Here is a 24,058-nt window from a genome sequence, read left to right as displayed (position 1 = left end):
TCTTGTTCATCTTTCTACTCTGCCTGAGCTTTGGGGATGCCATGGGGTGTGTAACCTCCATTTTATCCCAAGGCTTGTGTTACCTGCTGTAGAATTTGTGCTGTGAAATGTGGCCCTCTATCTGAATCAATATTATTTATCAGCCCATACCGAGGAAGGATATCTTCTAATATTATTTTTGTTACTACTTCTGCTGTTTCTCTTTTTGTAGGGAATGCCTCTACCCAGTGGGTAAGGTGATCTGTGATCACTAACAAGTGTTTGTAACCTTGAACAGGGGGCATCTCAGTAAAATCAATTTGCACATTCTGGAAGGGCCTTAAGGCTAACTCCCTCCCTCCAGGCTCAGTCTTCCTCATAACTTCTTGATTTATTTTCTGACATATTATACATCCTTGAGTAACTGCTTTTGCTAATTTGTGTACTCCAATACATAGGTTTCCCCTTAGGAAATGGTCACATAACCCCTGGGTTCCCCAGTGGGTTAATTTATGTATTTCTGTAGGTATTTTTCAGGCTAGGGCTTTATTCAAGAATTTCCGTCCGTCAGCTGTTAACCACACTCCATGCTCCCCCTGGTGTAATCCTAATTCTTTATTGCTTTCTGCTCTTTTTCACTAAACACCTGCCCTATCCCTTCTTCTTCTTTTCTTGGTATTTTCTCTAATTTGAGGATTTTTACTGGTTCTCCTGGTTCTAAAGCTGCCTCTCTGGCTGTTTTATCAGCTAACTTGTTTCCTCTTATCTCGGACATATCTCCCTTTTGATGCCCTTTTATGTGAACTACTGCAATTTATACTGGTTTTTGTAAAGATTTTAACACTGTCTTTATTAATTCTGTGTGTATTAAGTTTTTCCCTTTTGAATTCAAATATCCCCGTCCTTCCCAAATCTTCCCAAACGTGTGCACGATACCAAAGGCATATCTAGAGTCTGTGTAGATGGTCCCTTGGTCATCTTGAAGTAAGTCTAGCCCTCTCTTTAGTGCCTATATTTCACAGCACTGCGCTGACCAATTATTTGGTAACTTTCCCTTTTCTAAGACTTCCATTTTCTCTCCCTCAATCACAGAGTATTCGGATGTTCTTTTCCCTTCCACCACTCGGGATGACCCATCTGTGAGCAATACTCTCCCATATGGAAGGGGTGTGTCTTCTAAATCTTCTCTCACTTTTGTCTGCATATCAATGAGTTCTAGGCAATGGTGTTCTATCTCTTCAGTGGGCTCGCCAGAGAGAAATTGGGCTGGATTTAAGCTTTTTGATGTTGTTAGTTCTAGGTTATCTGTATTTATTCGTATAATTTCATATTTTAGGATTCTAGAATCTGTGAGCCACTATTGAGCTCTTTGGCTTAAAATTGTTTTCAAATCATGTGGAGTATGTATCTTTATTTTTTCCCTGTAATGTTAACTTTTGAGCCTCTTCAATCAAAATAGCTGCAGCTGCGACTGCTTGGAGGCAAGCCGGCCATCCCCTGGCCACTGGATCTAACAGTTTTGATAGAAATGCCACAGGTTTTCGGTATCCTCCCCATTCTTGGGTTAAAACTCCATATGCTATCCCTTCCTCGGTGTTTACAAACAAATCAAACTCCTTTTTAAGATCTGGTAAGCTTAAAACTGGTGCTGAGGATAATTTCTCTTTTAGATCTTGTAGCTGCTTCTCGTCACTCTCTGTCCAATTCATTGGTTCCTGGTCTATTAATTTATCATAAAGAAATTTGACCCCTTGAGTGTACTTATCTATCCAGTGCTTGCAGTATCCGAACAGGCCTAGAAGTTTCCTTACGTCTCTCTTAGTTTTTGGAGGTGATATAGATACTATTCCTGAAATTCTTGCAGGGCTTAACCTTTTACTCCCCTTTCCAATTATGTGTCCTAAATAAGTGACTTCAGTTTCTACAAACTGTAGTTTACTTTGAGATACTTTTAACCCCTTTTCTCCAAAAAAGTTTAGAAGTTGAATACTTACATTTTTAACTTCTTTTTCTGTCTCCCCTGATATTAATAAATCATCTACATATTGCAAAATTTGAACTCCTTCTGTGGGACTAAACTGTTCTAATAATGTCTCTAGGGCCTGTCCGAAGATATTTGGCGATTCCGTATATCCCTGCGGTAACCGTGTCCACCTTAGCTGTTGTTTTCTTCCCCTGTCTGGATGTTCCCATTCAAAGGCGAACCAATCCCTACACTCTTCTGCTAGGGGACATGCCCAAAAGCATCCTTTAAGTCTATCACTGTGAACCAGGTATGCTCTCTTGGAATTTTACTCAGCAAGGTATAGGGGTTAGGTACTACTGGGTGTCGAGCAATAGTTCTTTTATTTATTTCTCTCAAATCTTGGACTAATCTAAACTTTCCCTCATCTTTCTTTATGGCCAATATAGGGGTGTTATGAGGGGACATACAGGGTTCTAGGATATTCTCTTTTAAAAGATGCTCAATTACTGAAGCTAGCCCTTTCTTTCCTTCTGGTGACATTGGGTATTGCTTGACTCTGATGGCAGGGGTATCTTTTTGCATTTCTATCTTAATGGGAGGGATATCTAAACACCCATACTTTCCCTCTGTAGCCCACACTTCTGGATTTATCTCTTGTATATCCCCTTGGGTCAGTTTCATGATATGCACAACCATTTTTCCATCTTTTGGGATAACTCCTACCCCGAGCTGCACTTGTAAGTCTCTGCCTAGTAAATTGGTTTCTGTATGTGGTAAATAAAGAAAATCAGCTACACAATACTTTGAGTTCCCTTTATCTCTACTCCTTCAATTATTAATGCTTGAAAGGGCCTCCCTTCAGCCCCTAACACTTCACAAGTTTTTGTCCCGATTGTTACCCCTGTTGGTAATTTCCTTAAACTCGACCTATCAGCTCCTGTGTCTACTAAGAATTCATATTCTTCACTTTGGGGCCCCACATCAAAGTTTACTAGAGGCTCATCTTGTTGTTCCATTGGGTCCCCTATTTTATAGAGCCTCTGACACCCCTAATCCTCCCCTTTCAGCACCCTCTCCAGGGCATCTTGCTCCCTTGCAATAGCTTCATCAAGGGATAATTTCTTACAGTCCCTTTTTAAATGCCCTATTTCACCACAGTAATAACAAGTTCTATTCTCTCCTGAGTTACTTCTTTTTAAATTTACCCACGGTGGTACTATGGGTGACTTTGGTCCTTTAAATGAGGGTCTTGGTCCTCCCTCACTAGATTTCAAAGAGGAGTTTCTCTGGTTTTCTGCTACTCCAGTACTTTCTCTTGCTACAGCTACCATAATGCCAGCCTTGGCTCTAGCTTTTTCTTCTTCTCTCCTCAAGTAAACTTTTAAGGCTTCTTTTAATAATTCATTAATACTTTTCTCCTGCCAATCTTCAATTTTTTCTAATTTTCTCCGTATATCTGGCCATGACTTTGTTACAAACTGCACTTTTAGAATTACTTGTCCCTCAGGACTATCAGGGTCTATGTTTGAATAAAATTGAAAATTTCTTTTTAATCGATTTAGCCAAGTGGCAGGAGTCTCATCTTTTTCTTGGGACCCATCAAAAGCTAATTTAGTATTATTCCCTCTGGGGACAGATTCTCTTATGCCTCTTACTATCAAGGACCTATAGTCTCTCATATTTTGTCTTTCTTCTTCTCGATTTGGGTCCCACCCCGGGTCAGCTATCGGTAATTTATGATCTCCAGGTGGCCCTAACCTATTTTCCCTTTCCCAGATTCTGATACTTGCTGTTCTGATCATTCGTATTTCCTCAGGGGAGAACAAGATGTTTAATATAGAATTTAACTCTCCCCATGTATAAACATTGGGTCCAAGGAATTGGTCTACCTGTGTGGCAATACCTATGGGATCTTCAACTAAATTTCCTAGCTCTTTCTTAAATCCTCTTACCTCAGAGGCTGTTAATGGGGCATTTACAAATCCCACTCCTCCAATCACTCCTCCCATAGGCACTTCCCTGAGGGGAAAAAGTCTTTCTGGCTTTAAGGCTTTTGACCTGGTGTTACAATAGGGTCCTTCACTTACATTATCAACTGATAACACTGTCTGGGTTAGGAATGCCTGGGGATTTCCAGGAGAATGGGATGACTCATGAGAGTCTGTAGGGGTTTTGGTTAACTCCCAATTAGGGGGTGGCAGGGGAATTACTGTAGGTGAGGGGGAGGTAGTAAAATCTGTAGGAGGAGAAGCAGAGGATGGTACTGTGGGAGGAAGGGGGGCTAGGGAAGAGGTTGTGTTTTGGGAAACTGAAGGGGTTATAACTGGAGCTAAAGAACTTTGACTATTGGAAGGAGTTGGCAAAGGGGCTGTTGGGAGAGTAGGGGGAGAAGGTACTAAGGATTGAGGAGGAGAGGTGTTAAGGAGGGGTGATGATGGAACCACTGGGGGAAGAGGAAGAGAGGGTTCTGAAGGAGTTTGAGTTTGACTCGGGGAAGTTAGTAGGGGAACTGGGACAGGATTTTGAGGGACTTGGGGCACTTCTGGGTAAATTGGAGGGGGTAGATGGTCTAGAGGGTCCCATCTTTGATTGGTTTCTTTTCTTTCCTCTTTCTCTTCCTTTCTTTCACACCTTTTCTTTTAATTTGCAGACCTTTATAATCTCTTTACTCGTGGCTCTCTTTTGCCAACAAGCAGCATAGGCTAACTGATTTACGTCTGGATCTTCCTGAGTTCTTAGGCACTGATTTAACTGATAGCACATCCACTCATCATGTGTTCCAAACCATGGCCACTCTCCTGGTAATTTTAATTTTGGCCAGACTTCTGTGCAATAAAACACCATTTTAACCTGATCTAGTCCTTTCATGGCTTCTAAAGAATCCCATTTAGCTAAAAGTTGTTCTAAGGGACTACCAGGTGGAATACTCCTTACTTTGTTATTTTCCTTTTGGGATTTCTTCTTCTTACTAGTACATTGTCCCATTTTTTTTAAACTGAAAAAATTTCAAAGGTGCCCTCAACTGACGGGCAACACAGGTTTTTAAGCAAAAAAAGTTCTTCAGCTTTTCTCACTCTGCTTCAAATCTCCTGACTTAATTCTTGAACACTTCAACATAAAACTTTTAAACTTTATGCTTTTCTACTCTTTCCTACACTTTTGCTTTCATTTAGGGAACAAACTCTCTCTTTCTACTCACTTTCCCCAACCTTCTTCACTTTCTTGGACACTCACACTTTACTCACACCAGGGGCTCAGACTCTCCTCTGACCCCTTTGAGGTGAGTCCTAATGACCTCACCTCCTATGTACCCCCGCGCCTTGCCTCACCCCTGAGACTCTGGACACGCTTTGCGGCGCACGACAGGGTCCCTAGTACTGGCATCCCCTTCCGGGCCTCAGGGCCTTCCCACGCCTTAGCCCCCGCCGGGCCGGACACCTTCAGTCCGAACCCCGGACTAGACTGCCCTGTCACTAGTACCGTTCCCCTCTTCACTTTTTGAAACGGAGGTAAGAGGTCAAGACTCCGCACGGGTTACCTGGGGGGGTATCCCTTCCTTGTTTCCAAGGATCAACCCGAGCAGGGCCCGACTCCTTTGCCTTCCACCAGGACTGGCTTGACTACTTCTCCCCAGCGAAGCAGCCTCGGCAAGAGGGATGAGTGTGTGTGTGCAGGATGCCCGCCTTGCCTCCAAGCTGACTCCCCACCCCGGTGTCCTCGGGCTATGGGTTTACGGCCTCCTCCCTGAGACCGCGGCAGCACACCCTCTCCGGTGCGTCTGGCTCAGTCCTGGGAAGCAGGGACTCTCATGAGCTCTCGGCACCCGCAGTGTCTGGGGACACCCTGTCAACCCTGGTACGGTTTTCCCGCCCCTCCAGGGATTCTAACACCTCCTAGGCTACTCTAGCATTTATGGGGGGACCTGCCCCTAATGCGTGCCACTCACACTCTGTTTTCCCCTGCACGCCCGGGGGGGGTCTTTCTGCCCCTAAGGAGACGCCTCACTCACTAGTTTCTTTCGCTTCCCCCTTTTCCTGGCCGGCCCCCTCGCGGGGGTCCGAAACCGCAGTACCGAGGGGTCCACACTCAGTTCCGGGGGTCCGAGCTGCCGGCCCCCGACTCTCTCACACTCCCACTCGCACGTCTCCTTTACCCGCCGCCGGAATGCTCACCCTCCGGCGCTCCTCCTCGTTGCCGGTCCCAGGCTGCTCCCGCTTGGCGCTGTCCCGGAGGTCCGAAGAGCGAGTGGCCGTCCCGTCTTCGGTCCCTCTTCAGGCGTGGCCAGATCCCGTGGACGAGCCCCCAAAATTGTTCTGGAAAAAAAGAGAGAGTCAGAGACTTGCTCTTTTTTGTATGTTGCTTTATTATCAAGCTTGGCCTTGGGGGAGAGCTTGCTTGCTCTCTTGGCAATACAGAGGAGGAGGTACACACAGCTTCGCTTCACAGCAAAGCTGGGGACTCCCACCCCCCCTCACGGGCTTTTTCCCCTTGCCGGGGAGTCCATTTCGCTTCACTGATCAGGGGTCATCCAGCGATGGGGGACTCCTTCTCAGGTCACGGCGACTAAATAGAGCTGCTTCGGCGGACCCCCGTACCTTTTGCACTAGTCTAAAGTGCGACTTCAGTCCTGGATTTTACTTTGGTTTTCTGCTTTTTAAAGTCTCTTGTTCTTGAGTTGTTCCCAGAATTCCAGTGTTCTTTTTATTTGCATATTCAGACACTATCCAGCGAATGGGAGCAGAGATACAGGTAATAAGGTGAATTCTTAATTAACAAACAAGTAAATAAGGTGATAAATCAATATTAAAACAGGAATAAGGCAAATTCTTTATACAGAACTAGCATTAACAATCTTAATGAAATTACTTAACAATTAAGTAACTAAAACATAGATTATTCGAATAGAACTTATTTATAACACAAGGAGAAGCGCGGAGTTTGTTTTGAGAAAACTGCCTGACTCCTCCACATTCTTCTCCGGGCGGGGTGTTCCGCGGAGGCTTGGAGACACTGCAGGACAGAGATCTTTTTCCTTTTAGTTAGTTTCAGCTAGCTAGGGCACAGAAGTTCCCTGGACTGGTTTGTTTTGGTTTTTTTTTTTTTTTTTTCCTTTTTCTTGGAACTGTTCAAACCTGCTCTGGACTGAAAAGCCATGGGAGCACTGGGGGCTGCCCCTGCGGCAGGACTCTGGCTGTGGGCTCAGCACGGCCAAGTTCCCGTGTTCGGACAGACTCAGGGGCTGCCCCCGGGGAGCGCGGGGCTCGAGCGTGGAACGGACACGCGGACAAACGGCCCCAGGGCTTCAGCTGCAGCGGCGGCAGCGGCGGCAGCGAGTCTACGACCCTCGCGGTCTCTCTCCTGTTCCTGCTCTCCCTCTCCCGCATTCCCGCACTCCGTCTCGGTGTCCCGCAGCCTCTCCCGGTGTCCCTTTCCCGGTCTCCCCAGCCTTGTCGATGTCCCCGTCCCGAACTCTGCCTCTCCCCCCGCAGGGCCGGGCCATGCCCCCGGCCCGTCCCCGGCCCCGGGCGGGGCTGCCCCGGCCCCGGCCCCGTCCCCGGGCGTCCCGCCGCGGCCTCGCCTCCGCCCGGCTCTGGCCGTACTGGCGGCGGCGCTGCTGGCCGGGCATCAGCGCCTGGGGCCGGGGCGGCATCGCCGCCCTTTGGCTGCGCCTGTGCCCAGCCCGGCCCCGGCCCCGAGCCCGGCCCGAATCACGGCCCCCGGCGCCTCCCGGGCCCCGCGGAGGGACACACGCGGCGCGGCCGCTCCCGCCGCCTCCGCTGCGGCTTCCCCGGCCCGAGCTCCGCCGCTCGGCAGCGCGGCCGCCGGCCCCGAGCCGCCGGGGCCCGGGGCGCTCGGGGGGCACTCGGGGGCCGTGTCTGGCCCCGGGCCGAGCGCTGACGGCCGCGTGTGGCCCGCAGGGAAGGCGCAGGAGGCCCTGCAGGAGCGCTACCGCCTGGGTTCGCTGCTGGGGCGCGGAGGCTTCGGCAGCGTCTGCTCGGGGACGCGGCTCTCGGACGGCGCCCCGGTGAGCGGCGGGGCCGGCGGCGGGCGGAGGAGGAGGAGGAGGAGGAGGAGGAATAGGAGAAGACCGGGACGCGGCGGGGCGGGCGGCGAGCTCAGCCCGCTGCTGCCCTTTGCTCGCAGGTGGCCATCAAATGCGTGCCGCGGGATCGCATCCAGCACTGGGGCGAGCTGGTGAGTGAGCGGGGCCAGCGGCAGAAGCCGGGCCGGGCCGGGCCGGGATGAGCCGGGGCCCGGCAGGGTGGGAGCCGCCGCGAGCCATGCAGGGAGAGCGGGCGTGGGGTGAGCGGGGGGCCCAGAGCATCCGGGGCTGGGTGAGGGGTCCCGGAGCCCTGGCACGGCCTCGGCCCCACTGACGGCATCGTGGTCCTCCCGCAGCCCGACGGCGCCCGTGCGCCCCTGGAAGTCGTGCTGCTGCACAAGGTGTCCTCTGGATGCGCTGGTGTCATTCAGCTCCTGGAGTGGGTTGAGCTCCCCGACAGCTTCTTGTTGGTGCTGGAGCGTCCAGAGCGGAGCCAGGACCTCTCGGGTTTCCTGGCGGAGCGGAGGTTCCTGCCGGAGGAGGAGGCGCGGGGGCTGTTCCGCCAGGTGCTGGAGGCCGTGCGGCACTGCACCAGCTGCGGGGTCCTGCACCGCGACATCAAGCCCGAGAACATCCTGCTCGACCTGGCCACCGGGCAGCTCAAACTCATCGACTTTGGCTGTGGCGCCTTCCTCCAAGACACAGCCTACACCCAGTTTGCAGGTGAGCCCTCACAGGGGATGCTGCTGGGCATCTCATGGCCCAGCCTGGCTGGAGCACTGGGACTTCCCCCTCTCGCTGCTAGGAGCAGGATTATTTCTTGAGCCAATTTGCTTCTGGGTGGGACTGGGAGGGGGCCAGCCCCCACATGCCCAGGGATGCTGGGGAGAGGCTCTAGGAGCAGCAGCATCCCCTGATGAACTCCGTCTGTGTTCCATAGGAACCCTGGCCTACAGCCCACCAGAGTGGATCCACCACCAATGCTACCACGGCGAGGCAGCCACGATCTGGTCCCTGGGCCTCCTGCTGTACCACCTGGTGATGGGGAAGCACCCGTTCAGGAGGGGCCAGCAGATCATCTGGGGGCGGATCTTGTTCCCACGATGGCTCTCTCAAGGTGGGTCCTCATCTCTGGGCACAGGGGAATACCTGTGTTGGGAGACAGCAGCAGGCTCATGAGCACCCTGCCCTGGCAGCTGCTGAGGAGGTGGCACGTCCTGCTCTCCTCCAAACACAGAATCCATCGGGAAGTTTAGGCACAGCTCTGGGCACACCCAGCATGGCCTGGGCACGGCAATGGGGGGCAAAGCAGATGGGATCCTTCTGCAGCTGACTGGTGGGTTCTGATTTCTCTCTTCAGGGTGCCAAGATGTTATTAAGAGGTGCTTGTCCATGCAACCCTTGGACAGGCCGTCCTTGGAAGACCTCTTCCATGATCCTTGGCTGCAGGGTGTTCATCTGCCCTAGAAGATGGGAGAGGTCCATGTGCACAACTGGATCCAAAAACCTGGCAGGTAACAGCTCCACACATCTCATGGCAACCAGTGGCAAAGAAAACCAGCCTGGTTTTGTCCTGCCTGTAGCTCTGAGCAGGGATCATCATCAGGATCATCTGTGCTGGAGCTTAGCTGCTGGAGACCTGGTCTAGCCAGCACTGGTGGCCACCATCCAGCCTGGGTTTGCTTGTCCTGGTTCATGGATGGCTGGGGCCCTGGGCAGAACACTGACAGCCTGGTGTGGCCCCCAGGGAAGGAGGAGCCCCTGGAGAAGCTCTCTCAGGTGGGGCTGCTGCTGGAGACACCAAGGACAACCTCAAGGATGACAATCTCTTGCTCGACCTGGCCACCGGCAGCTGAAGATGATTGACTTGGATTCTGGCACCTTCTTCAAAGACACGCTCCATGCCCAATTTGCAGGTGAGTCCAGAGCCAGGGGGATGCTCCCAGATGTGGGCATGGCACGGCCTGGGCGGGCACCAAAGGTTCCCCCCTTTGCTGGGGCAGATGTAACAAATTCTTCACTCGGCTGTCCAAGCGCTTTTTGGCTCTGGGCAGCTGCTGAGGGGCTGGATGTGCCATGGCTGGCTGCAGGCTGGGCACATGTCCTGCCCTCCTGCTCTGCCCCCAAAGGCAGCAGGGATGGGCAGGTTTGGGCCCAGCTCTGAGCACGGCCAGCACGGCCTGGGCACTGCGGGCGGCTGGGACAAGGGCACAGAGCCTTCAGCTGACGGGCAGTTTCTGGTTTCTCTCCTTGCAGCCGGGCTCTGCGGATGCTGAGGCTGCTCTGGGCTCTGCCAGGGCTCTGCTGGGCTCAGCCCCGGGCACGGCTGGGCTCGCTCTGCCCTCACACTGCTCTGACAGCTTTGCATCAGACGAGCCCGCTCCGAGCACAGCGCCTGAGCTTTCTGCTTTTGCAGGTGAGTGAGACTCTCCTGCTGGCCAAGAGATTGCAGTCAGGGATCCACATCCACTTGGCAGGAACCTAAACACTCCACAGTCCCAGCTGAATGCCTGGATCTCCACAGGATGTTTCATCTGTCCCACTCTTCATTCCTTTTTGGCTGGAATTGTGCAATTGCCCTTTCTTCCTCCTCCAGAAGTGCCACAAGTGAGCAAAACCTGGAGAGTGGACGGTGTTCCTAGGGCAATGCAGTCTGGAGCTGATGGATGAAGAATTGCCCTTCTGCACCTCCAGACCAGAGCAAAAAGCTGTAAGTGGGACTTTGTGTCTTTAAGAAACCCCTGACAATTTCAAAGGGAATGTGCAGCTCATTCACAGGCTGAGAAGGAAGGTCATCTTCTAAAGGATTTGGGGTTTGGCAAAGTTTAGATTCTCAGTCCTGCTTGGAGCTGGCGGGGCACAAAGCAATTTCCTATTGCTTCAACCACAATTTAAAATAATACTGGAAACAAATGGAAAATCTTTTTAAAAAGGCTGCTGAGGTCAGTAGGATGAATCCATGCTATCAGAACATTTACAAACTAAATAACTGAGATCTCATTTTAAACAGATCAGTTATCTTTTTCCAAAGTTATGAAGTATTTTTCACTACACATTTGGGTGTTGCTTTTATATTTCTCTTTTTTTTTTTTTTTTCTGTGGATTTCTTCTTCTTTATTTTTTTAAATAGAAAGCATGTCCTAAGAAAGGAATGTCCTTTGCTGCTGGTTCCCGTGTGGAGCAGCTCCCTTCCTGCTGGCTGAGTTGCTCAGGCAGAGCCCGGCAGCTCCTGGCCCTGCAGGGCTGAGGCTTCTCCCCATTGCTGTGCACAGACTGATGGAGCAGCACTGCTGAACACGGGGACACACAGAGGGAGCAGAAGCAGCTGCCTTTGTCCACCTGAAGCTCCAAGGTGCAGACTCTGAGCACACAGGGCTGGAAGAGACTGGCAGGCTCCCTGTTTGCTGTGCTGCCCCACTTGTGCCCGGCCCAGCTCTGTGTGAGGCAGAGGGAGAACAAGGGGCAGCTCCCTGCCAGCCCCAGCCCAGGGACCCCTCCGGCCCCAGGGCTTGGGGCACTGTCAGCACCCGCTGCTCCAGCCACCGCTTCTGCTGGCCCTGACAGCAACAACCAAATTGTGGCTGATCCCGAGGGGCAGCAGCAGTGCCTGCATCTGATCCCTCCGTCTGGGGCAGGGCTGGACAAACGACCCCCACAGCAGCAGCAGCACGTGGAGCTGACTTTCAGCACAGCCCCTGCCACTCTTCCCTCCCGTGTGCACTGGTGTCACAGCAGCCTGAGGCACCTGGGAGCCCTCATGGCCAGCAGGGACTTGAGATGGCAGCCCTGGGCTCCTGGGGCTTGTGCAAGGAACACAGCTGAGGACTCCCTCTGCATGTGCAGCTTCCAGATGGAAAAGGCTGCTGTGAGCAGGCAGCTCCAAGGGCAGAGAAAGGAGGCTCTCGACCCCTGGATCTGTGCCAGTTCCACAGTCCTGGGCAGCAGCCACCGAGCACAGGGGGAACAGAGGACACAGCAAGAGGGACAAAAGCAGGCAAGGTCAGAGACTGGCAGGAGGCAGACCTGGGAGCAGGAACAGCTGCTTCATTGCACTCCTGGAGAAAGCTCTTGGCTGTTTCTGAGCTCTGAAAGGCGTGAAGGGCAGAGAGGAGGCCACACCAAACCATGCTCCTGATTCCACACCCTCCCCTCTCAGTGTCCCAGAAGGAATTGGATGAACTGTATTCTTCTCTCTGAGTCGTCTCATTCAGCATGAGCAGCTTAGCACCAGGAGCTAAAGGAGCTGAAGCCTTAGGCCACAAGAGCTGAGCAAGAGGGACCTTTTTGATAAAGTAATGCTGCTAACATGGACCTGACTGAATCCAGCAGATAAAATCATGGAATTATAGAATCCTTTCTGTTGGAAAAGACCTCAGAGCTCATCAAGTCCAAGTGTTAAGGCAGCAGTGTCAAGCCCACCACTAAACCCTGAAGTGCCAAGGCCTGGACAAGAGACCTGACTGAGGCCTGATCCATGTATGGAATTTCCATGGGAATTCTCATGTTCCCAGCTTTAGCTCTCCCAAATGCCACATTTCCAAATCTCATATTCCCATGGGAAATCTGTCCTCTCCACCTTTATGCTCCAATGCCTCCCGCCCATATCTGACAGATTTCCGGAGACATTCCAGGCAGGTGTGTCCCAGGGGATTTGTTCATTCCTCAACCTCGATCCCATCGTGTTCCCAGCGCCTCTTGGTGACCTGGGCAGCGCCGTCGGCCACCACAAATCTTCCGGATCCCAGCTGGAAGCAGAGGAATTCCCGCCCGCCGTAGCCGAGCCGATGGGATCCCTGGATGCTCCCGTGAGACAGGAGGTGACAGCCAGAAACCTCCTGCAGCGTGTGGAGCTCTGGGGAGGGACTGGACCCAGGGAGACCCACGGGATTGTGTCCCAGCCCCACAGAGCCCCATCGCAGATCTGTGGAGCCCCAGAGTCTGATGGAGACTCACAGAGCCTGATCCCAGTCCCTTGGATCAGCATTGTGTAAAACGCCAATCACTTGTTTTTAAAATTTTAAAAGTGTAATAGTAAATAAGATGGTTATAAAAATAGAATTATAGTAAAAAAATTGAACAATTTTAGAGTTAGGACAATACGAGACAATAAAAACAAAGTTTCAGACGTCTGGGTGCCTCCCCGAGTGAAAATCTTCGGGGAAGGACTCTTGTTAACAAAGGATTATCTCTTAAAAGCAATACCCTCTTGAATATTCATACAGTTCATACATGATGCATAAATTCCATTCAAACAAAGAATTGTCTCTGGTTAGTATCACTTTTTTCCTTTAATCTCTGTGGCGTCCACTGGGCTGAGCGAGGCAGGAGAAGTTGGTCTCTTCTGATAAGGAAGTAGTAAATTCTTTTTTCTCTGAAAGATTTACGTTTTCCTGTGGTTGGTACATAAAAACTACATTTTAACTACAAAACTACATTTACTATACTATCAAAATATTAATACAACATTAACAATTAACACAACACAACACATATAGTAAATATCTTGCGTAGAGCCATATAATATGCACTTTTCACAATCCTCCCTCTTTCTTTTTATAATTAATTTGGCTCGAGCAATATTCATTGTTTTCTAGCCTTCATTATTCGCTCATTTTTTTCACAAATCAATCTCGCTTCTTTGAAGGGGTCTTCTATATTATTTTGTTTCTTTAACACCATAATCCTTTGTGGTGTTGTTGTTGTAGGCAACTTTTGGTCCATGTTCACTAATTGCATGCCTTGTACCACACTGGTGATGAGCTGAATGAAACAGGGAATCAGACAAGGAAGAAATATTAGACCAGCTGTAGCGCATAAAAGGAAGAAGCCTAACTTTTTCCACCATTCTCCTCCCAACACATTATCCCACCAGCTAGTATTTAGCATTGATTCCCACTTTTGAACTGGTACATGGGCGATTTTTCTGATATCATTGACTATGTCCTGGACGGCATCTCCATTGTCATCTATTTTTAAACAACAATCTGATGTATTGAACTTTCCACAAACACCCCCTTCTTCAGCTAATAGATAGTCTAAAGCCAACCTATTCTGATACACAGCCGCTCTTGTTTGGGTTTGTTGCCTTGATATTAATTCCATTGCCTGACCAGTTTTGTTCGTTATTATCTCTACAGCAGCTTGAAGTCTTATAATACGATTTAGCATATAAATTGGGGTTCGATATCCCCAACTCCCATCTTGTGCCCAGGTGGCTGGCCCATATGTTTCCAGTATGCGTTCAGGGGGCCATTCCTCATCTCCCCATTTTTGGAATCCTCCAATCAATTCTCTTTTGTTTCTCTTTAGATCCTCGTAAACTGGTATCCCTAATTGATCCCCATCAGGTCTTGGTAAAAGAAAAAATCCTGGCTGTATAATTCCCAGAGTGCAGCTCCCTTTCCACTGAGAGGGGAGTTTTGGGTATGCTCTTTTTCCACATATCCAAAATAAGCCGTCTGGAGCTTTTTTATAGTTAAATTTTTGTTGATCTATATTCTCCCAAAATTTGGAGATTTCCGGGATGCCATAGTAAGGATTTTTACCTGTATCATTACATTGAAAAGGTTTTGTTTTGTTATCGTACTTACAATTCACTTTTTTTTCTTTTTCTTGGGTCCAATACACAGTTGGTTCTTCTGGGACCCACCATACAGAAGTTCCATTACTAACCTTATATCTTTTACAGGGTGTTTTTCCTACTTCATAAAGGAACCTTCTCCCAGTGCACCAGAGACATTCTTCCCCTATCACTGTTGAGCTTAAAATCCACCCCTCTGGTCTGTTTTCTCCACTTGTACTTGCTTGGTTCCATTTAAGAAGCTCAATTGGGCCTAAGCTGCTGCCTTTCCATGGCCATTCTTCTGACATCAAAGCCCCTCCACAGACCCAACAATTGGTTATGTTAAGTTCCTCACTTATTCTTTCTCCTAATTCTACAAACTGTTTTTTACCCATTCTTGAGATATCTATTTCTTTTTCTAATTGCTGTTCAAGTTTGGTATACAAATCGTTGATCGAAATTGGCACAGGCTTAGGTGGTTGTACTGACTTAGCCTTTTTGCTTATCAATTGCTCTTTTACTAAATCTGGTGCTTTGTGCCTAATAATGTAGGTAAAACAAATCCATCTCTCCTCTTTTGGGCACTGACTTCCCATCCTGCTACCACTTGTTCCTAAGTTCTCTGCAATCCAGTACTTCTTCCCTTTATGTATGCAATTGCCTAATTTGGATGGGTTATAACAGTGGCTGTTGACATGAGTGTGAGAGATGAAAAAAGAACCTCGGTGTCTTTCCATGTACAGCTTTTGGTAACATCTGTAGCATGGCCTTGTCGATATCCCAAAAGGGAGAAGACAAAACTTGAGTGACAGAAAAAGGAGTAACAGAGGTCCAGTATGGCTTATACTCCCACCTCCCATGCCTATGGGGTTGCAACCCACAGCAGGTGTATTTGATCTTCTTGGTGGCGAATACAGAGGCCAGTCTGGTCTTGCCCTCTATTTCCTTGTCACTTCCTCTTAGCTAATTTCCAGACAAATCGTTTCTGACACTCCTTAACTGTCGTTTCCCACTGTTCTTCAGGTATCTCCCATTCAACAGGCACTAATAATTCCCATCCACAAAACAAAGTTATTATTTCAGTTTCTTCGAATTCTGCCTGGATAGGAGATCGATTTGGCCCTTGACACTTCCTGCAACGAGAGCGTCGATTGTGTGAACTACAATACCAATTCTTCCCACAATCTAAACATTTACATTTAACCCAGCTAGCATGTCTGGTATTTGGGTGGATCAAACAGGGTATTTGGTCTGGCACTGATGGAAGTTGCAACTCCTCTTCTTCTTTGCATAAATCACAGGCTAAGGCATGAATACAAGAGTTCTCTGTCTGAAACAGTCCTGATCCTCCTGTTTGGAGTGGAAGTATTCCTCCCCAAGGAGGGTATCTGAGGTGTCTCAAAGCTTGTCCAGGTGGTACTTGAAACCACTGATATAAGCTTGGCCTTATCTCCCAATTAGGTGTGATCCTGGGTATGTTTCTTGGACCATTTGGGTCTTCCCAGTTCATTACCACCCAGTCCCCGTTTAAGAGTCAGTTTTGTATCACCCGGTTCAGATGTAATCGTCCACTCCTTAGGTTCTTCCACAGGTCCTTTGATTCTGCTGGCGTGGATCCACCCTCGTTCCTTGGTCCGGATCACAGCCTCGGTCGTCAGCAATACCTGAAAAGGACCTTCCCATTGAGGAGTTAAAGATTGTTCTTTCCAGGTTTTTACTAGCACCCATTCCCCTGGATGAACATTATGGATTTTAAAGTCTAAAGGTGTGGTTTGAGGGATTATTCCTTTCATCCGTAAGTTTTCAAGAGTTTTTGCAATGGTGTTAACGTATCTTTTAATGCTCATTTCCCCTACCTCATAGGTAGCATTTTCATGTTGGGTGGTTAAAAAGGGTAACCCAAACATCATTTCATAGGGTGACACTCCCAGGCCTGACCTGGGTTGTGTTCGGATCCTCAGTAAGGCTAAAGGTAGGCATTGTACCCGTGACATTTGGGTTCCAACTATTGTAGTGGTTTCATGTTCAATAAATTTTGGTTTTAGTACTTACTCTTTTTGTGGGAGAGAGACTAGGAGAAAACAAAGCAGGCTCAACCTTAAAATTAACAAATAGTTTTATTAACATGCACTAAAAGAATAGAAAAAAAGGAAGTTGGAAAAAAAACTAAAACGGAATGAAACTTCAAAAACACTCTTCCCTCCCCTTACAAACTGTTCACTTTCTTACAAAACAACATAAAGAGACAAAACTTGTAATTTTCAGTCAGTTTTATTAATCTGACAATAGTCTTTCATCAATTCATTAGGAGAAGAGTCTCTTCTAGAGTCATGGATCCCACTGACAACTTAGAACAGTTCTCTTGTGGGTTTTAAACTGTCACAAAAACAACCGCCCAGAGAAACCTGCCTTTGTGACCCTCCCAGGAGCAGTTTCCCAAGCTGCTCATGGGTTATGGGTCTTAGACTTTTGCATACTGGGGTGTCACCTTCTAAAGATGAATAACTCCAAACCAAAGAATTCTTCACCTCAAGGTACAGAGAGATCTTCTCACTTCTTCACTGGCGCAGGGGGCTTCTCATCTTTATCTCTGTTCAAGCATCTTATAGGATATTACTTAGTTCATCACAAACATCTTTGCTCAAAACCACACACAAATTAAAATAATCATCTCCACAAATGCGTATCTTTTCCATGATTTAAAGGAATGATCTAAATATAGAGTTCATTTCCATGGCTCAAGTAAGAATAGAACAACCAGCTCTTCAACCTTCTGTCCCAATAGTCTTTTCACTCTTGCTCTACTGCTTCATGCTGTTTTTTCTTTATGTTTACTCTGTCCTTTCTTACTCTCTCAGAGAAGGGCTAAGCTCTGGAAGCTTCATGTTGCTAAGAAAGAGTTAAATCTGCTTGGAGTCTTTGTCTCTCTCTCTGTAGCTCGTGGTGTTAGATGTTCAAGGCTGCGCTGGTGAGGGAGGAAGAACTCACAGAAACATCAGAGATCGGGGCACTCGGGCAGTCCAGAATCACAAAAAGACCAGGCAGGATCATAAATGCCTTCTCAGCCCACCCCTTGGTGTAAATCGGGGTGGCTTTGGCCCAAATGGTGCCCATAGCTCTTATCAGGGGCCCAGCAGAGATCTCTCCCTGCTCCAGGGAAGTCTGAAGAAAGTAGCTGTTGTAGAACAGCAACCTCTCCTTCCCCCCCTTCACCCGGGAGCCGATGGAATCCGGCCAGGCCTCAGACCAGCTCCCCTCCCAAAAAGGGGGGAGCAGCAGGAGCAGCTCGATGTTACCTGTCTCTCTTTGGCCAAAAGAAGAAGAAAAAGGACCCACCCACAGGAAATTCACAGGGTTTTACATGGTACTTCCCAAAGTCACAGCTAACAATTTCAGTGGTCAGAAGAGACGCCAATATTCCAAGTAACTCTCTGATAGGTCCCTGTCTCTTCCAAAGCAATTCCCAGGTCCTGACCTGGAGAATTATTCTACATTCTTCTATAACTAAAAAACCAAACTGTACTAACCTATGACACAAGCTTAAAATGAAAAAGGGAAAATTTTGAAAGCTCATGAAAAGCAAAGAGGGAATGGGATGACAAGAAGCGCAGGGAAAGGGATGGAAATGTGCCCAATTAATCTTCATTGAAATGGCAAGATTTCATTCCGTCTTCCTTCAGGAAAGCCTTCTTTTTGGGAAAGGGAATGAAATCTTGAAAACAGAGAACAAAGTCGAACAAACACTCAAGAAAAGAGATATGATGAAGAACAGTGCGAATAAAAACAAGCAAGAAGATATGGAACCATAGGGATTGAGACCAAATGGACTAGGATGAATTGAGGGGAAGTGAAACTGACCAACACTTGCCAAATTCAAATGCTGCAACCAGGCAAGAAAGGCAAATAAAAGAAGGAGAGGAAAACGAATTGAGGAACTCAAGTTTAAGATGAAAATAGGGAAATTTTGAAAGCACTTCAAAAGCAAATAGAGAATGTGACATGAAGAAGTGAAGGGAAAGGGAGGGAAGCCTGGCCAAGAATTCTTCATTGAAATCACAAAATTTCATTCCCTTTCCTGAAAAAATGTCTTCCTTTCAGAAAAGGGAATGAAATCTTGAAAACAGAGAACAAAGTTGAACGAACGCTCAGGAAAGGAGATATGATGAGAAAGAGTGTGAAAGAAAACAACTGAGAAAATTTGGAACCAGAGGGGATGAGACCTACTGGACTGGAATGAAATCAGGGGTAGTGAAAAAGACCAACACTGGCCAAAACTGCTCCAATTCAAATGCTGACACCATGCAAGAAAGGTAAATCAAAGAAGGAGAGGAGAAGGAATTGAAGACATGCAAGCTTAAAATGAAATAGGAAAAAATTTGAAAGCATGTGAAAAGCAAAAATTGAATGGCATGACAAGACAGGAAGGGAAATGGAAGGAAGCCTGCCCAGTTAATCTTCATTGAAATCTTGACTATGGGGAACAAAGTCTAACAAATGCTCAAGAAAGGAGATATGATGAGGAACTGTGGGAATGAAAACAATCGAGGAAATTCAGAACTGGAGGGGTTGAGACCAAATGGACAGACGCAAAATGAGGGGCACTTAAAAGGACAAACACTTGCCAAAATATGCCAATTCAAATGCTGACATCATGCAGGAAAGTTAAATATAAGAAGGAGAGGAAAAGAAATTGAAGACATGCCAGCTCAAAAAGAAACATGACAAGACACGAAGGGAAATGGAGGGAAGCCTGCCCAATTAATCTTCATTGGAATTGCAAGATTTCTTTCCCACTTCTTTAAGGAATGCCTTCCTTCTGGGAAAGTGAATGAAATCTTGTAAACAAAGAACAAAGTCGAACACTCAGGAAAGGAGATAGAATGAGAAACAGTGCAAATGAAAACAAGCGAGAAAATATGGAACCAGCTGGATTGACACGGAATTGACATGGAATGAGATTAAATGAGGGGCAGTGAAATGGACCAACACTTGCCAAAAGTACGCCAATTCAAATGCTGCAATCAGGCAAGAAAAGGGAAATCAAAGAAGTAGAGGAAAAGAAATTGAAGACATGCCAGCTCAAAAGGAAAAAGGGAAAATTTTGAAAGCACATGAAAAGCAAAGAGTGAATGGGATGACAAGAAGTGCTGGGAAAGGATGGAAGCCAGCCCCATTAATCTTCAAGGAAATCTTGAAAAGAGACAACTAAGATGAATAAACACTCAGGAACTGAGGTACACCTGTGTCCTGGTGCTGCAGGCCCTTGCCCAGAGGCTCTCCCAGCCAGCACTGCCCCTGCTCTTCCCTGCTCTGGGCCACAAGCTGCAAGTTCATTTGCTCCCTGGGCCACCGGCTGAGCCCCAAGCCAGGGCCGGGGCCTTTCCCCAGAGCTCTGCAGCCACTGCAATGCTCACAGCTCCGAGGCTGCAGCAGCTCCAGGAGCCTTTGCACACCGCTCCCGGGGATGCCCAGGCTGCCACTCTTGGCCTGTCTGTGCAGGGCAGGGGCCTGCACTCCATGATCCTGCTGCCTCCCTCCCAGCTCAGCCTTGGTGTCTCCTCCAGGTGCTGCCAGAGCTCTTGGGGCCGGGCCAGGAGTGGCACAGCCCCAGCGTTCCCCTCTCGGGGACATCACCGTGCTGGCAGCTCCAAGGTTCCCCTCTCAGGGACACCACAGCTGGGGGCAGCTCCAACGTTCCATGCCTTGGAGATGCTCCAAGGGAAGCGTCCAGAGCCACACCCAGTCGTGAAACTGACCAGGACAACCCCGCAGCCGACGCCGTCCTGCCGGGGACGCACTGAGGGGATCTCCTTCCCCTTCCCTCTGGCACGGAGGCAAATCCCATCCTCTCCTTGTTCTTCCTCCCCCAGACAAGAAGCTGAGCATGGAGACCAGGGAGGACAAATCCCCACGGCAGATCCTCGTGGAAGAGGCCGTTTTGAGCAGCTCCACGGCACAGGAATCCGACGGGGAGGAACAGTCCCTGAGATTCCGCAGGAGGAGGGGCTGCAAAGGCAGATCATGAGGATCTGAGGAGGAAAGACCCACCCTGTGCCAGGAAGGTGGTTGGAGATTGAGCGAGAGCTCAGTCCTGGTGGTCTACGAGCAGCTTCATGATGGGGAGAATCCCCACAAGTGATTGGAGTGTTGGAAGAGCTTCAGCAAGAGGTTCATCCTGATCCGTCACCAGAGGATTCACACTGGGGAACGACCCCACAAGTGTGGGGAATGTGGGAAGAGCTTCAGGAAGAGCTTCAACCTGATCTGCCACCAGATGATCCACACTGAGGAGAGGCCCTACCAGTGTGGAGAATGTGGGAAGAGCTTCAGTAGGAGCTCCAGCCTGATAAAATACCAGAGGATCCACACTGGGGAAGGCATTACAAGTGTGATAAGTGCAGGAAGAGGTTTCAGACCAGCTCCAATCTCCTCCTTCACCAGCGGATTCACAGAGAGAGGCCCTTCCACTGCCCTGACTGCGGGCAGGGCTTCAAGCAGAACTCCACCCTCGTCAGGCACCAGCACATGCACAGCAGGGAGAGGCCCTATGAGTGTCCCCAGTGTGGGAAGAGCTTCTCACAGGGCTCAGCCTTGACACAACACCAAGAGAGACACCTCTAAGGGAAGCCCTGTGAGTGCCCCCAGTGCAGGAAGAGCTTTGTGTGCTGCTTTAGCTGCATCCCCCACTGGAGGACCCACGTTGTGCCCTGGTGACCCACACTCCCTGTGATCCATGTTGGGAAGACACCTGGCTGGTTAACCTTTGGTTTTGGCCTTCATTTTCTTCTGATTCATCTTCATCCCTTAAAAACAGCCAGAACAGGGTTGAAAAGAAAGAACTTGTCCACAGATGTCTAGATCCCACCATTACACTGTTATTTGAGGGGGAATTTAGGATTTGGGGCCGTATTCTGCAGGATTTGTGTCTTCTTGGGGGATTTGATGCAGTGTTCTCCATCTCTTTGCACTCCAAAAGCCAGGAGGGATCAATCTGTCACCTCAAAACCACTCAAATCCCACTCTGAACAACTCAATTTTAACCCAAAAGGGCTGAATCCCACTGTAATGTGAGGAGGTTTTGGGTAGGGTGACAGAAACCATGACTCGAGACCTCTTGATCATGAGACAAACAGCACATTTTATTGTTCAGAAATCCCTTATACAGGAGGTTCAAAACTGCCGGTTGCAGACACTCGTAGGTCTGGGTCTCAGCCCTGCCCAGCTCCTTGACCAGCGATATGTCTGCTCTCTGCACTGCCTGTGACTGCTTGAGGTGTCTGCACGAGCTCTCCCATTCACCTTGGGACTTCTGGAACAAGCCAGGTCAGCCGAGCTGGGTCTGCTAGGACCAGATTTATCTTGTCTAGCTAATAGATGAGCTACGACAAATCACTCTTTCAGTTATAATTTAAAAAGTAAGTGTTCTTTGTTATCCTTCTTGCAGGAGCCTTGCAGGTAGGACGACAAAGACAGTATGAATTTAATTTGAATGAGGCTTTTTACTCACTTTGATAAACTCAGCTTTCCTAGCCAGTGATGTGTCTTGTGTATTGTTGGAGCTGCAGCATCCACGTCTAGGAGGTTGTCTTGGTTTTGAAAAGACAGGTGTCTGCTAAGGAGAGGCAGGCCTCTCTAGGAAATGAGGAATTTGAATCCTTCCCTCTGTGTTATTATAATTTGGAAGATTAAAAATAAAACTTTTCAGTCAGAGCTATGGGGAAAAGGAATAACAGTCCTTTACTAGTAAATATAACAGGACAGACAAAAAAACAACAGCAATTATAACAATAGTAGAACAGAACCAAGAACCCCGAGGACAAACGGTGGAAGCTCCGGCGCTGATGGCTGGAAGCCGGGCGCGGTGGACTGTCCTCCGCAGGCAGGGGGTGTCCTCGGCAGGCAGAGGTGGCAGTGCCGGAGAAGCCGCAGCGGCGGGACCCGGGCTCACCCAAAATCCAGCAGGACAACGAAGAAACTCCGAATTCCTGGATACTCCAACAGATGGTAGAATTCCCAGGACCAGACTCCTTCGTTACCTGTGGACTGCAGCAGCCAGCCGTGGCCCGATCCATGCTCCCCCCCGGAAGAAGAAAAGAAAAAGCCGCGAGATCCCCCCACCCTCCACTCTCTCCGGGAGCTTTTTTCCCTCCCCCAAAACTAAGCACTCAGCACTTAGTCTCCTAGCAACTTGGGAGGGGGGAAAAGATTCTCCAGGAGACTTAAACCCCAACATTATCCACCCCGAATTTTTTTCCCACACTAACATATTATATTGAATTTAAACCTTTAAATAATATACATATATATACATGTGAATAGAAATACAGACACAGTCACAGTGTTCACCGAAAAACAAGGTCCCCTTGAGGTATGCAGCGGGTCTCTCCATCCTTTTGCATCACCCACCATGTGCAGCCAGGTTCCTGAGCAAAAACAACCCCAGGAGCAGGATTGTCTTTGCTGGAGGCAGAATTAATCCAAACAGTTTTTCCTAGCATTCCTCTCATGTGTACCACTGGAACCGTATCTCCATCTCTTGTTCTCAGGGGCTCAGATTGGGCAGGGCCTGCTCGGTTGGTAGAACCTCGAGTGTTCACTAACCAGGTAGCGTTTCCTAATTAACCTCCCAGTTCTTGAAAGTCCCCCCACCCAGTGCCTTCAAGGTGGTTTTAAGCAGGCCATTGCATCATTCAACTTTCCTGGCTGCTGGCGCATGATAAGGAATATGGTACACCCACTCAATGCCATGTTCCCTAGCCCAGGTGTTTATAAGGCTGTTCTTGAAATGAGCATGGAGCTTCTGGGCCGGTGACAATAGGGTGTCTCTTCCACTCATTTCCAGTCAGGCTCACATCAGCTTCCACCAAAGTCATATCTTGTGGAGCCCCTGTCACGCCAGCAATGGAAACAGATTCTTCCCCCACGTGTTTTGATGGGAGTAATGTGCACTGTGCACCAGTGTCAACCAAGGCCTCATATTTTTGTGATTCTAATGTGCCAGGCCAACTGTTGGAGTCCAGGGCATTCCTTTGGTTGCCCTGGACGGTCAGGGACCTGGGCAGGGGGGTCTGGGACCCCAGCCCAGAGCTCAGAGAGACTCTGGCTTTGATCTCAGTCCATGGGAAAAACTTCCTACACTGAGAGAAGGTTTACAGGCCACAAGAATGTGAAAAATAGTAGTTTAGCTTATCACAGGGTGAGAAAATAGTAGTTTTAGGTTCCTAGCATTGGAGTGAATGGGGACAAGATGGAGAATCTGGGGCGTTGTCTCCTTCTTCTTCATTCTCCTTCCCTCACTCCATTGCTGCATTGACGTGGCACAAAGTAGTTAGTGAGGATTGGGTCAAAGTAAAGGTGACCTTTTTAGTAATAGTGATAGACATTGCAAAGAAATAGTAAACAAGAAATACGTAGTAATTAGTATAAAAGATAAGGACAACCCAGCTCGGGGGGAGACGTGAGGAATCCATGCAGCTGTGAACATCTTGTTGGACTCCGAGAAAATTGT

General features: G+C 48.7%; 1 protein-coding gene and 1 pseudogene across 1 annotated transcript in view; both read left to right on the top strand.

The window, feature by feature from the left end:
* Positions 1-9,854, top strand: part of LOC120764650 (serine/threonine-protein kinase pim-1-like) — a 15,538-nt gene extending 5,684 nt beyond the window's left edge. Inside the window, exons 2-6 of the mRNA XM_040088654.1 lie at positions 7,435-7,970; positions 8,066-8,140; positions 8,345-8,711; positions 8,929-9,105; positions 9,736-9,854. Coding sequence (XP_039944588.1) covers positions 7,435-7,970; positions 8,066-8,140; positions 8,345-8,711; positions 8,929-9,105; positions 9,736-9,854 — 1,274 coding nt within the window. The remainder of the gene's footprint in view (positions 1-7,434; positions 7,971-8,065; positions 8,141-8,344; positions 8,712-8,928; positions 9,106-9,735) is intronic.
* The window catches only part of LOC120764662 (uncharacterized), a 263,621-nt pseudogene that overhangs the window by 14,221 nt on the left and 225,342 nt on the right, over positions 1-24,058 (top strand).

The sequence above is a fragment of the Hirundo rustica genome, chromosome 34, assembly GCF_015227805.2.
Source record: "Hirundo rustica isolate bHirRus1 chromosome 34, bHirRus1.pri.v3, whole genome shotgun sequence".
Taxonomy (NCBI): Eukaryota; Metazoa; Chordata; class Aves; order Passeriformes; family Hirundinidae; genus Hirundo; species Hirundo rustica.
The sequence above is the reverse complement of the archived record's forward strand: the minus strand, read 5'-3'. Positions and strand labels throughout refer to the sequence as shown.